Source organism: Lampetra fluviatilis, chromosome 18 (assembly GCF_964198595.1).
Source record: "Lampetra fluviatilis chromosome 18, kcLamFluv1.1, whole genome shotgun sequence".
NCBI classification, from domain to species: Eukaryota; Metazoa; Chordata; class Hyperoartia; order Petromyzontiformes; family Petromyzontidae; genus Lampetra; species Lampetra fluviatilis.
The window spans coordinates 9,360,764-9,374,922 of NC_136292.1; the positions used below are offsets into that span (position 1 = coordinate 9,360,764).

The 14,159-nt window shown below is 47.1% G+C and overlaps 1 protein-coding gene across 3 annotated transcripts in view; it reads left to right on the forward strand.

Annotated features, from left to right (window-relative positions):
• Positions 1 to 14,159, forward strand: part of SPATA7 (spermatogenesis associated 7) — a 35,818-nt gene that overhangs the window by 17,007 nt on the left and 4,652 nt on the right. For all 3 annotated transcript variants that reach the window (XM_078864561.1, XM_078864559.1, XM_078864560.1), the window contains 9 exons: positions 1,952 to 1,999; positions 4,087 to 4,223; positions 5,890 to 6,130; positions 7,754 to 8,006; positions 8,645 to 8,696; positions 9,878 to 9,951; positions 11,075 to 11,110; positions 11,649 to 11,726; positions 13,331 to 13,388. In XM_078864561.1, the coding sequence (XP_078720687.1) occupies positions 1,952 to 1,999; positions 4,087 to 4,223; positions 5,890 to 6,130; positions 7,754 to 8,006; positions 8,645 to 8,696; positions 9,878 to 9,951; positions 11,075 to 11,110; positions 11,649 to 11,726; positions 13,331 to 13,388 (977 nt within the window). The remainder of the gene's footprint in view (positions 1 to 1,951; positions 2,000 to 4,086; positions 4,224 to 5,889; positions 6,131 to 7,753; positions 8,007 to 8,644; positions 8,697 to 9,877; positions 9,952 to 11,074; positions 11,111 to 11,648; positions 11,727 to 13,330; positions 13,389 to 14,159) is intronic.

Here is a 14,159-nt window from a genome sequence, read left to right on the forward strand (position 1 = left end):
AATTGTGGAGAGTGGTTTGTACGCTGCGCTACGAACTCTACTCGGCTTAATAGATGCTCAGTAACAGCACTTTTCCCCATAAGCTGTACACCATAAATGGGGCATGTTTGTCTTCTCATGTTGTGCCCCTGTAATTGTTTTGCAGTCCATTAACTCCCACGTTCCTTTCTGCAGTCTATTGATCTCTAATTTAATGTTTTGCTCAAATGATTTGAAACCTTAGGCCGGTGTCTTAGTCCAGTGTCGCTGGCACATTCGAGCGAGTGGTATTTATTAAATGTCAAATCGCTCGTGGTGGAATTTGAGAGTGGGCGCCACTGTGTGTACCAGCATATCCGATGATTACTTTTTAACAACCGTTTCCAATGCAGACCGAGCAATCATGGGCTGTATTAAGAGCGGCTCAGCTTGGCTCGATTATTGTTGTTCTAATGCTGCACAGCAGCACATTTCCATGGGCTCGTTACCTCACTCCATTTCCCCAGCCCCCCTCCCTTCCATGCGCGGCAGGAGGGCAGCGATCGTAAACATGTCCTTATTTTTAACAAGAATGAATAAATTCTTGTCGAAGGTTATGCTATGCCAAGCACATTAAAATTTTCGGTGGAATAGTCTATGCATTTTCTTTGCATAAAAACCCACATCCTGGAAGTTGAACGTCTCTTCTGTAGCTTACCCCGAGCTCTCATACTCTGATGGTGCATTGTCTTTGAGTTGTGTGCCTTTTGGCGTCATCTGGTCCAACACCATGTGAGACTAGGCTCTAAGGAAAGCTGTCTCGGGTGTGGACCAATCAACTTCAAGGACAGTGCATACATTATCAGAGTTATGTTTTTTTTTGCATTATGACTGCAGGTATTGTGGTCTATGTAAACATGACTCCTTGTAAAAAAGGTGTCAGTTTTGTTGCCAGATAAAAGGGTAAAAAAAAAAACCAATTATCACGTTTTTGGGTTGTGACACGTGGTGTCAATCACGGTGTCAGACGTTTCGCTCTACGTCCTGGGAGCTTCTGTGTTCTGCTTTGATCAAGTGACATCATGACTGGACCCGAGGGTGGCACAAGTGAAAGCGTGCAGCTCCCTGTAATCGTGGGAGTCATTTGAACTAGCTAAACTGAGGATTGCCGTCTGGTTGATTTTTCCGGGAAGTTTCATATTGGGAGTCTGAGCGGAGCCCTATTGCCCAGTAACTCTTTTCGTTGATTGTATAAGTGTAGAGGAGTAGAGGAGCGTAGTGGCGTCGTGTGCGCTGTCCAGTGCGATGACGTCACGGGACGTGGGGTCACGTGCTACGCTGGACAGTGCACATGACGTCACGTCTCCTAGGGTACTTAAGGGATACCCCGTGACGTAAGCGGGGTCACTGTGGGAACGGGTAAAGTAAACAGGGTGAAGAGGGAACCAGGGGTAGAGAGAGGGATCGTATAGGGAGTCTGGGGAGAAGCCGGTGGTAGCCGTAGAGGTGCTTCTCTCTCCGGTCGGTGGAGTCGGCGGAGTCCACGATCCGACACGACGAGAGAGAGAGACCGGAGCTAGCCGGCAGGGACCCGGACTCAGAGTAGGACCCCGAGTCCCCGGGAGTTGTGTACCCTGTGGAATATTGTAACAGCTTTAATAAACCCTGGCAGAAGCCCTTAACTTACCTCCGTCTACGAGTACGTCCGTCGGAACTACTCAGCATGGTACAAGCGCTACATGCAACAATGACTTTCCAGATGGGTACCTAGCATGTGTTCTCTTCGTGATCTACCAATGCTGCCTCTTAAGTTTTATCCGCATCTCCGATTAGCATGGTTGGCTACGTACGGTGCGAAAGAAGTTCAACATACATACTCTAAAGGTTTCTTGATTACCGGCACACACCACCGCACCCGGATGTACATGCACGAGGCACCACCTCTGAGCGTGTCCGTTTAATGGTGGCGTGATGTCGTGTTCTCTCACAACAGCGGCTGTCGATTCGTCTCTGCCCAAGAGCCTACTGACTAGCGTGAAATGTAAGTACCATTACAGGAATGAACAAGGGCGGATGTGGGTATTCCTCATCGCAATGTGGCTCGGATGTCAATGTAGTGCACTCGCAGATCAGGTGTTAACCACTAATCGGATTTAGTTTGAAAGCGGCAATTATATTTTGTATTTTCTTTCCCCATTAAACAACTTTAGGAAGTGCTGCACTCAGAAGTGCTCGGTGCAGTGCTCGTATTTCATTATCGACAAATGAAGTGCTTGATGTAATGGAATCGGCCCTGGGATTGTTTAACAGTCCCCAGTATTGGGTACTGTGACTGTTGTCCAGGTGGTGGATTCATAATTACACTTTGCACGTTAAATAGATGACTCGCTGTGGGAAGCACTGGCACCGTGGTTGTTTATACCCAGTAGCTAGCACAATCTGGTGTGCTTGCAATGTTGTTCATTTGCACTCTATCCAATATTGTGTATTGCCACTGGCAGAACTCATGGCATTTAGAGGAAGAACTCTTTCCAGTAACAATCTGGTAAAACATTATTTGTTTGGCGAGCCTGACTGCTGATGAGATCCTTAATATTGAAGTCTGTCCTTAAGTTTCTATCCATTAAACATGATTCCACAAGGCCATTAATATAATGTCATAGACACTCAAACAAAACATATTCTTCAAATCTGTAATAAAGGTTGAATTATTCATTTAAAATTTTCCAATTTTAGCCTTTGAGTAATCTGCCCTCCTAATTAGCTTCAGTGGAGTCATCTGTACACTCTGCAATTATTAACGTCTGTTAGTTATCAAAACATGTGTTCAACAAAATGAATATGAGACCCCATTGGTTCACACTTGCTTGTGAAAAATAAACGAAAGGGTAAATCCACTACTTTAATTGATGGTCTGAAGGGTTCTCTGAACAATGGGTGCTTTGACCTAGCAGTTTTCACATTCCAATCCTGTTGCCTGCCTCCCCCTAACAACTAAACAGAATTTACATCTCAATGCAATACACTGCTAGACGGGCTACTCTTGAGGATGGGTGAACCTAATTTGAGAATTGCTTGCTTGGCAGGTGGCCGGGTGACATGGGGAAGAGAGGAGTGGGAGGTCATAATGAGCATGTGGCAGCACTGAGGCTACACGGATAACTTGGGTTCGGATTAGGGCTTAATCCATCCATCGGCTACGATTAAAGCAGATTTTCATGTATAGCTAGTTGATGGCCCCAGACCACCAAGATCCATTTTATATTCATCTCCGAAGTGTTTTTGAGTCGGGCTGCGAGTTGTTCGGCATGATGTCTGATGTTTCTCTCCCAGCACGTGGGGCGAGGGCCACTTTAGCGGGATGTTAACTCCCTCGCATGGTATACAGGAGGTCGTGGGTTCGATCCCGACCCTGCCACCTATATATTTGGAGTTTGCATATTCTCCCCGACGGTCCCGTGGATTTTTCTCTGGGTCCTCCGGTTATCCTCTCCACATTTAGAAACATGTGTTGATAGTGTTTGGCTGCTATAAATGTCCACATGATAAGCCACTTTATTGGGTTATCATTTGTTGCTTCTGAAAAAGAGCTATATAGCTCAGTGGGCCTTACCTGTTACAATAAAAAAAATTAGTTTAGTTTATTACAACACAGCCACGAAAACCTAAGTAGTATCTAATTTTATATTTTACTTTATTTAGATTATTCCAACCTGACGACTCGAATATAATTTTATTATTATTAATGTGATGAACAAACTTGACAGGCAATGAAGTAGTGCTTGCCACAATGAACCACAATACCTTGCTGATCTGGTGTCATCCTCACAGCAGCGGCATTTGGCTAGCCATCGAACAAAGACGGTCGCCGCATTGAGCTCTCAGATGCGCTTCTGCGGCCGTCTGGAATGCTCTTCCTTCCGATATTAGGAAGCTACCAGAGCTATGCGCTTTTAAATCTAGATTGTAAACTCATTTATTCAGAACTGCTTTTTGTATTTAGTTTATTGCCCTTCCCCCGTGCCTCCGATTAGCTCGGTTGGTTCCATATTGTGCGTGAGAAGTTCAACATAAATACATACGTACTCACATGCACAAATTGAAAGCGATGACTTTGCACGGCCGCAGACCGGGACCAGCAGCGGCGGGCGTGGCTGCGAAAGGAGGTGCGTCACGCAGAGAAGGATCTGCGGAGCAACCCGTCGCTGTCTCGCTCGGGCTCCCGGCCAGCCTCCGCTCGCACCGCATCACCGTCGCGTACATGGGTGGGTGAGCGACAGAGCGAGAGCACCGCGTTTTATCCGCCGCGTTACACTTCTCAACCCCTTTGCCTCGCTCCCACGACGCATTAGGTCAGGGGGTTGGCAGGGTTTCTCACATTTCGACATTATCCAGCAGTGAGAAGGGATGGGAGGGAGCAGGAGATATGGAGTTAAGATGGGATGAGGATTTATGGTGCTATGCGGCTCTGAAGCGTTGCCGCAAGCAATGCAACTAAAAAGCTACATTTATTTTTTTATTTTACTAAGTAAGGCCCACTGAGATATAAAGCTTTTTTTCATAAGCGACCCGGCCACAAATGATAGCTCAAAGGAGTGACTTATCACGTAGAAATGTATCGCAGCTAAATGCTCCAAACGCATGTTTCTAAATGTGGAGGGAAAAACCGGGGGACCTGGAGAAAAATCCACGCAACTTCGAGGAAAACTTGCAAACTCCAAATATACAGGCATCTGGGTCGGGGAAAAATCCCACGACCTCCTGCATACCAGGCGAGGTAGTTAACATCTCGCCACCGTGGTGCCCCAATGAGCTGAGTCCCACCTTTCTCAGGGTAGGTCTGTTTTTTTAATAGTTATTGAAAAGGTATCATTCCCCCCCTAGGGTCTCTCACCCTGCCTCGTAACATTACATGATCATATTCCAAGGTTTATGTCCTGTTGTTTTCCCTGTCTTTTAAAGCAAAAGGTGGGGGGGGGGTGTTTCTCTTATCTCGGTAGGTGTTAAGGTGTAACCGGTATTTTTAAAACAGGACAAAAGTGTTGAGTGCATCTGACTTCACGGCTCATCTTGTAATCTGGAGCCTACGGGGTTACGTGCATACATATTTCTGACTCGTATATTGAGGGTAGCGAGATGTGAACTACTTCGCCTGGTATACAAGAGGTCGTTGGTTCGATTCCGAATCCACGACCTCCTGCTGCCTGTATATTTGGACTGCATGTTCTTCCTGTGATTGCGTGGATTTTCCTCCGGGTCTTCCGGTTTTTCCCTCCACATTTAAAATCATCATTCATGCAGTCCAAATTAAAATTTCCACATGAAGACGAGCCACTTTGTTGAGTTATCATTTACGATAGCCAGGTTGCTTCTGAAAAAAACCTATGTAGCTCAGTGGGCCTTCCCTGGTAAAAAAATATATCTCCACATATATATAAAAGGCAAAGTTGTGATTATGTGTGTCTGTTCAAAATGTTTAGCGTACTTCCCAACATGCAACAAACTTGAAATTTGCCATGTGGGTACTTTCCAGATTGTACACCATGCAAAAATTATAAAAATACACTTTTTTTTTGGGGGGGGGGGGGGAGCTCAGTAATGTATATATTTTTTGCATGGCAAGTAAGCTGTGACGTCATATCTATCACGTGACCCGTGCATGTGGAAGCGTAACGCATTGTAGCGTAGCGGTTAGCGCTACGCTGCGCTACGAACCCGGTGACCCGAGTTCGATTCCCGCTGACGGCCACCACCGGTGACGATTATTTTAACCGCTCCTGGGCTTCCCCTAGGTCGACTCAGCCTCAAACGAGTAACTGCTGTGGTGTGTGAACATCGCCACTGGGGAGACAAAGGCGGCCAGGTGTGGTGGATCCAAGTTCCGGGCGAAGCCGGGTAGTACAGCTCGTATATGGCTTTGTTTTGCCACAGAGCCCCTCTCCTCCGCCGCGGTGCGGCAGTGCGTTGGCGTTGTCGTCGGGCTTCCCGTCGTATGCGGAGGCGCCGCGCGACGCGGGCCGCTCCCCGTCGCCCTCGCCGCTGCTGCTGCACGGGCGCGACGCAGCGCGCTGGGCCGACCTGCGGCGTCACGCCGGATCCCAGCGTGGTGGGGGGGGCGCGTCCCTGCCCGGCTCCCAGCGCGCCCGCTCCCTACTGTCCTGCCCCTCCGCAGGCGAGTGCCCAGCTGCCTACCCCTGCCCCCACCCCCTGGGCCCCCCTTCCCCCTTGTCATCGTCAACCGTGATCAGTCCACTGCCGGATGAAGGCATTTCTAAGCTGTTTTGAAAGTTGTTAAATAATTAAAGTGAGAGACCATCTGAGGATGCATGTACATGGCAATCATATAAACAGCACAACGTTTCGATTTAAAGCTTTCGTGACTGCAGGGATTCATCTTCTTGGTTCTTTCGGTAAAGTCACGTAGAAGGGAAATAATAAAATAATACAAATAAAACATCATAAAATACAATTCTCACAAAACATCATAAAATACAATTCTCACAAAACATAATAAAATACAATTCTCACAAAGTGAGAATTGTATTTTATGATGTTTTATTTTTATTATTTTATTATTTCCCTTCTCGGTGACTTTACCGAAAGAACCAAGAAGATGAACAGCACAACATCTAAATAATAATGATTGATGCAGGTCATCACTAATGGGACTGTCATTGCAAAATAGAACTGTCATTGGAAATATTTATTTATCTTATTCCATCTTTGAGACCCAACATTTTTAGTTTTTTATGCAGTGGAAATTACTTTTTGTAGAGCGTTTGGAAGAGAAGGTGAACAAAGAGTCCTGGCTTTACAATTCAGATCCATAAAAAATGTGGGTAATGATTATTCTTATTCTGGTTTTTTTACTTGGGCATCATATGTCAACCAACGAGCACTGTCATACAGATGTAAATAGTTGGTCCAAATTAGTTTGAGAGAGGATAATTGCTCATAACATCCCATGGTGTCGCACTTACTCAGATGATGGGGCATTCAGTTTCATGTGCGTGTCAAAACCATCACCTTATTCCGTGACTAAGCCATATTTAAAATAAAATGAGAAATACTTCCGACATCATTACTGATTCATACATTTTGCCTGCGAGGTTGTCTAATGTGTGGAGCCACGCTTATATTGACATGACTTGAGCAGTAGTTCTGTGACATCGTGATCCGCGGGCCTAACCCATAGATGGCAGCTAAACAATCCTTTATTTACCGCACCGGTGACATCCGGCGAAGTGCCTTTTCTCCGTGCCGAGCCACCGCTGCCCGGAGAAAACCCGCACGTGTAGGAGAGAACAAAGACAAAGATTCTCCTTCTTCTTGGTTCTTTCGGTAAAGTCACGTGACTTTACCGAAAGAACCAAGAACATGAATCCCTGCAGTCACGAAAGCTTTAAATCGAAATAAAACAAAGATTCTCATTATAGCCTTTACAGACTGTTGGGGCAAGTGCTGTTAGCGAGCACTTATGAAGGCCAGCACGGCACACAAGGCGGTGGGTGGCCAGCACCACGCCCGGCCGCCTTTGTCCCCCTAGTGGGGAAGTTTTTACACATCGCACTTCGTACTCCTTGGAGGCTGAATCAACCTAGGGGAGGCCCAGGACCGGTTCAGATAATAGTCGCCGGTGTTGGCTGTGAGCGGGAATCGAACTCAGGATAACCGCAACATTACCGCTCGCAGCAGCGAACGCAGCAGCCTGGAGAACACTCGCAGCAGCGAACGCGCACGGGAACCTCCTCGAAGGCTGCTGACGCTCCTGGCTGTGCCCCCCCGTAAACGGCAGGCGCCGCCTCGGCCCCCGAGCGGCCGTACCGCGACGCTCGCGGCCGCACGTTCGCGGGCGGCGACGTCCTGGAGAAGCACGCCGAGTCGTTCACGACGGCCGAGCGACCGTTCACGCCGCGCATGCTCAGGTCGGACGCCAGCGCCGCGCTGCTGGCCCGCACGCGGCACTACGCGCCGCCCCGACGCCGAGCTCGCCAGCCGCCTCCCGGGAAGACGTTCGTGGAGAGGGACGTGCAGACGGACCCCGACAGGTGTGGGGGGGGGGGGAGCGGGGGTCATCGTGGCGCGTTCAGACGTTGGGTGGTTTTATGTTTTTAACGAGTTTTTTTTTTTACGGATTCCTTCTTGGATTGAAAGCGTTCTGTCCATCTGTCTATCCTTAACGGTGCGGCATTATAGTTCTCATATTCTTGGGTCTTTCGGTAAAGTCACGTAGATAGGTTCAAAGACAATAATAAAAAACTACGACGTTTCGATCGCAGCACAAGTCTTGTGTTGAGATGGAAACGTCGTTGTTTTTTGTTATTTTTTGTTATTTTCTTTGAACCTATCTACGTGACTTTACCGAAAGACCCAAGAGTATGAATTCCTGCAGTCACGAAAGCTTTAAGTCAAGATTGTAGTTCTCGTGATGATGGTTCAATACGAACCAGATTTGAGTGTAGAGTTGTGTTGCTGCTATTTGGGACTTTTCTCACCGAAAATTGCCCGAATTGATCGAAGTGTTGCCCAAAATATGGAGATGAAAGACCAGAGCAAAGACCATCGATGTTAAATTAGCTCATCAGATAGCTTAGTCTCTGCTTAGACTGTCTCTATGCCCTGGCAGTGGCTTTTGTACATATATTGTCTTGTATCTCTCTTATGCCTCCTGATGCCCTCTGTGCAGCGAGGATATGTACCAGACGGACGCCAATCATGCACGCTGGGTGCTGGAACAGGTGTGTTCACTTACCTGCTCCACTGCTCTGCTTCAGTAAAAAAAACAAGACCATTCTTATTGTGTAAAGCAGGGGTGGGGAACGTCTGGCCCGCGGGCCGTATAAGGCCCACGAAATCATTTAGTCCGGCCCTGCCAAGGCAACCGCAGGCGGGACTCGAAATTCAATACATCTAGGAGCAAACCTGGGCAAGCAGTTGCAAGTAGCAACATCATCAATACCAGCTAACATCACCACACGCCTCGCCAAAGAGAAGCAGTTCCAGCCATCGCATTAGCGGTGAGTTAATTAAATGTTTGACCAAATATAACAGGCGAATGATGTTATAAATATCCAAATGGCCCTTGGCAGAGAAAAGGTTCCCCACCCCTGGTCTAAAGTAACTATGCCACATGCAGAAGGGCTTGGGCTACCTTTGCATAGCTGTCTCATATGCATTTTTTCATTATTAATTGTTCACCAATTACAAAATCACCCAGAATGCACCCATTCTTGTCAAGCTAAGCAGGCTTGAGTGTGGAAAGTGCTTAGATTGGTAAGCGTTGCGCACTCCAGGCTGTCATCAGTGGCTAAGGAGCTACTCTGTGGTGGTCAGCAGAGGGCAGTGTAGCAAAATTAATCTCTGTATTGTACTTCTATGCTCCCCAACTTTCACCAACCCACACCTACCAGCGCACTGTTGTATGACCCCAACGACCCGTATGGAATGGAGAAGAACCCTTTTCCATCGGTATATTGACAAAGGTCTCTACATCCATCAATCCAATGCCTTTAAGTTCATCATTGTTTACCTTCTGCTTTCATTCTCCAACACGAGAAGGGTTGCACTGCTCTGTGGAAAAGTGCTGCGCCCTGCTGTGTGGACGCGACGTGACGTGAAGGGATCTCAGAAGTAGTTTCGTGGTATCCACTTCCATGGACGACACTGAAGGGTTGCACTGCCGTCTGGCTGGAAAGGCGCTGCACACCGCTGTGTGGCACCAGAGGTCTCGTGAAGGAGTCTCTGAAGTAGCTCTGTGGTGTCCGCTTCCACGGGCTGTTCTCCAGCGCTAAGTTTTGCACCGCCCTGCGATAGGATACTCCGTCCCGTGACGCGACACCGATAGCATAATCTGGATAAAACATTTGGGAGGAAATCGGCAAAAAATTATGATTTGTGGTCTCGTGTTTGGCGACTCCAGGCAAGGTACACCGAGGGGCTAGAAGCCCCCATGCGGGCACGGGACTGGTTCCAAGCCACAAGTCTTGCGCCGGGGTAAGTTTCCAGGTGCTGGCATTTGCGTGCTTGGCACAACGAACGATACTGCCGCACGATTTTATCGGTGGAAGCGATTGTGGAAAACACTGAGCCAAGCGCTGCGGTAGGTGTCGCGATTGGAAATGTGTGCGCATTCTACGATGTTTTTTGTTTTTAAAAATTTTACGCCGAATATATTTGTGACATTCTTCATCGTCGCCAGTCAACAGTGGATTGACAAAGGTCCCTACGTTGTTGTTATTTTTTTAAACGTATATAATGTCCGTGGAAGCTCCCGATCGGCGCGTCGACACCATTCTTAGGAGGGGTGAAGTAGGATCCGCTGCCCCAACCACGTGGGGACCCCGCGTGAGGGGAGGGGGAGTGGTTATTATTTGAAATTACTGAATTATTTGATAACGTTCACTAGAGAACATGTTCAACTGCTTGCTAATTGATCACATTGTTTAATATCTTTATTTTAAACCTGGCAGCAACCCATTAAAGCTTTCTTTAGCTCGGAGGCCTGGGACTTAATAAAAAAAATTGGAAACTTAGATTAGAAGACTGGTGAAATTGGAATAAAATAATGGCAATAACAACATTCAGCAAGTTATTGTTAAATATAAATTGCTTAATTAATAGCTAAGCACCATACATGAGTGTACTGCGATAGTGGTGTGTTTTATTTGTTGTCTGCAATGTTTTTGTTTACACGCGTGTTTTACCCTATTATTTTTTTCCCCCCCACCACCATATTTCTATGGTTGTCCCTTGCAAACGAAACTTGTCTCCGCTTGTTCTTATACAGCACTCTCTCGCCAAGGAGCTGCGCGAGCTGGCCAGGAGGTGGCAAGCGTAGAGCGCTAGCCCTCGTACGTGTGGGGGGTTTCTCAGTGTTCTCCAGTTTCCCGCTGCGCGAAGCCCCAAACCGCTCTTTCACGGAATTGGCCAGAGATCGTAAATTCGGGAACCTCCTGAAAAAAAAAGTCTTGAATCTTCGCAATGGTTTCCTGGCTAAACAGTTGACGTAAAAACAATTGGCATTCTAAAATAATTGGCATTTATAAGGGAAATGACCCATCTCAAAGGGCTGCCACCCACCGGCTTCTAAATATAAATATTTTGTCGTTGGTTTTAGGCCCAAGTCAGCTGCAGCGGAGAGGGCACGTTTACAGTAAGTGGTGTCTCGTGCATTTGGTACATTCCTTTGTGTGCTTGAGTCAGGCTGACTTGCGTAGCGGGGACTGGGGGGGGGATAGTGGGGAGGAGAGTATTAGTGTCTGCACACACAGGAGGGCTTCTCTTTAAAGTGAACTCGCTCCCCTGTGGATGCCCGGCACTCAAGTGGAGTCACATCTGTTGGTGCGCAGCACTTACATGTGGCGCGAGATGCATTGCAGCTGTGTTGCGACTCCATTGTGGGCGGTGATGGAATCAGCGTGGTGGCTCTTACATCCAGCAGTGGACAGAGCATGGCTCCACAATGCCTTACACGCACCTGACTATATATATGCCTTGCCCTGCCAGTATACAAATTTACTCATGGTGTTGATTTTAAAAAAAAATATCTGTCTTGATTGTGCCTTTCTGCTCATAGCACATTGCTAATTGACTAACAAGGCTTAGAAAATAGAGAATTAAATCAGTGTTGTTGAATTGATCTGTGTGTACACTTAATCTATGTACACTTACCATGTTGTTCTTACCCACAGAGAAGAAGAGCTGAAATACTTGCAGTTTATTGGACAGGTCACCGATGACATCTTGGCAATGGGATTGTTCTCAAATTCGTAAGAAAGCAATCCAGTCATTTACATGAGCCTCATACACACTTTCACTTTGTAGTCATTTGTTGCTGGGAATGGTGGCATACAATTGTGGACCAAAATATATAAGGCAGGGGTTGGTAGAAACACGTGGCTTTGTGAAACTCCCACACATGCTGGGCCGCAAGGTGGCCAGAGGCTGGTAGTACAGCAAGTGGGTCCATTAACCTACCCACCCCTGTGGACCAATGAGATGTTATCCCCTCGTCTGTGTGGGTTTTCTCCGCCTGTTTCCGTTTCGTTCCGCATGCAAAACCTCCTTAAATAGGTATAGCCAGACACCCAAATGCAAGAGGAGCCTTCTGTAATTTTTTTTTATTGAGAGTCAGTGTGGCTGTCCTGAATAAATGAATTACATTATTATAGTTTTCATTGTAACTACTGTAATATTGTAAAATGTGAATGCCGGTTTATTCACGTAAGACATTCTGGTAGTAGCAAACAGGTCAACTTGTGAATTATATATTAAACTGGTATTATCACCAAAATATGCTGCTTTGATTATAATTGAGCATTTCTTTTCGTCGTAAATGACACTGCAACTTAAGTAAAACATAATTCATTGTTGCCTTATTTTTAAACCATCTATTAGTAGTCACGTGCATTGTCCTTTGTGCAATGAAAGGTACACCGCTATTTTCAACCATTCGATATAGCAGCCAATTTCACAGCCAACAAAAGCAATGAGGCTATAATTAATCCGTTCACCTGGAAAACGTCCTTATTCAAGGCACACCGTGTATTTTCCTAATTGTGTAGAGACTGCCAAATCCACCGTATGCGTGTTTTAAATATTGCCCCATCGTGATGCTGCCGTGCTGTAATGCTAAGCGCGCTAGACCCGTATTCTAGAGGTCATCGGGGTCGATCTCCCGGCACGGCAGTTGAAATAACGAGCAAGTTTCTTAAACCCGCCACCATCCCCAGCCACTGGTCCACCCAGCAATATGAGTAGAGACACCGCAGACGATCGGCAGGTTGCGTGTGGGTGGGATAAAGTGTTGGGTACTCTCACCCTCTTTCAAGACGTCTGGCCAGCGTGAAAGAGTAGACCAAAATACTCCCCGTCGTTGGTGTCTAGAACTCACTCGAGTGGAGGCTCTTATCGCAGCAGTGACGTGAGCATGACATTTCAGGGTTGCGTCAGTACCACTTGTACAAGTTGTGTTTGACGAACACACCTAGTAAAGGTAATGAAAGCAAACAAATGTAATTGTCTTCTGTAAATCATCTCGGGGTGGACGGATATCTTTGCTCCATCCGTTTCATTTCTTTGTCACATGACGGCACACTCGTTGCACCATCTGCTGCCTGACCTCCTTGGCCCCCCCCCCCGTCAGGGGATGCTCTCTGAGACTCGGTGTTTCTTCTCAAGGGATCAGTCTCTGAATCTATCTTTGAGTTTGCCCCGAGACGTCGGGGGACGGCTTCGCGTTTGTAAGAGTATTCGAGACTGACTGCCTTGTTTAAGTCTGCGCAGGGCTGTCCCCCCTCCCCGCGACGCTCGTTACACGTGGCCAGCGTTTGTCAACATGCTTTTTTTTGTTGTTCTTTCTTTGCTCCCGCAGGGTCCTCGTAAGAGTGTTTGAGAGACACGTGGAGAAAAACAGACACCGTCTTGAAGAAGTGAGCTTTGCGCGCGAGAGCTTTCAAGGCTGGGCTGGGGGATCGTCGCTGATTCATCTGGAAAGGCGGCATGGAGGGGGGGGGCGAGTGGGGGGGAGATGAGTGTTTTCGTCTTGTTTCTGCACATGCGTGCGATGGTTCCCTAATCCGTGGCAGTGTGTGGTGGGCCAAATTGAATAGGTTTTGTGAGTAGACCGTAGCAGAGGATTACTGTGAAGTCACGTGCTCTATGACTCGGGTGACTGACTGCAGGCGTGACAAATCGCCAGGTTCTACCATGACCTACCACCCGTAGAGTTCAGTGGTCACAGCGTTAATCCAGGTTAAAAGTGTTCCTGGAGCGTCTCGCATTGAGGCATGCGTTTCCGCTGAAAGTATGTATATGGAAACAAATATATCCAGAGCTCTGGTCGGTCTCCACGTAAAAATAGAAGTGTTTTAGTCCCATTAGCATGTTGTCCTTCGAGACCAATGGGATCTAGCAGCATGTATTTAAACACGCAAACTCTGAACTGCTTTTTCACCCTCCGGGACTCGTCAGCAAAGTCATGCTTGTTCAACGAATGCTGCTGGGTTACCAGATGTTATTGGCAAAAGCACTCCATCTGCACAATGTTGACCTGCTGTACGCAACATATATATTTTATTTTTTATGTTGAGACACGGAACAATGTTCTGCTACATATGGCATAGTGCTCCACAATGACCCTTAATTAGTTTATACGTGGAAACTATGCTTTATGAGCTCCCCTGTGATTTAGTGCGACCCGC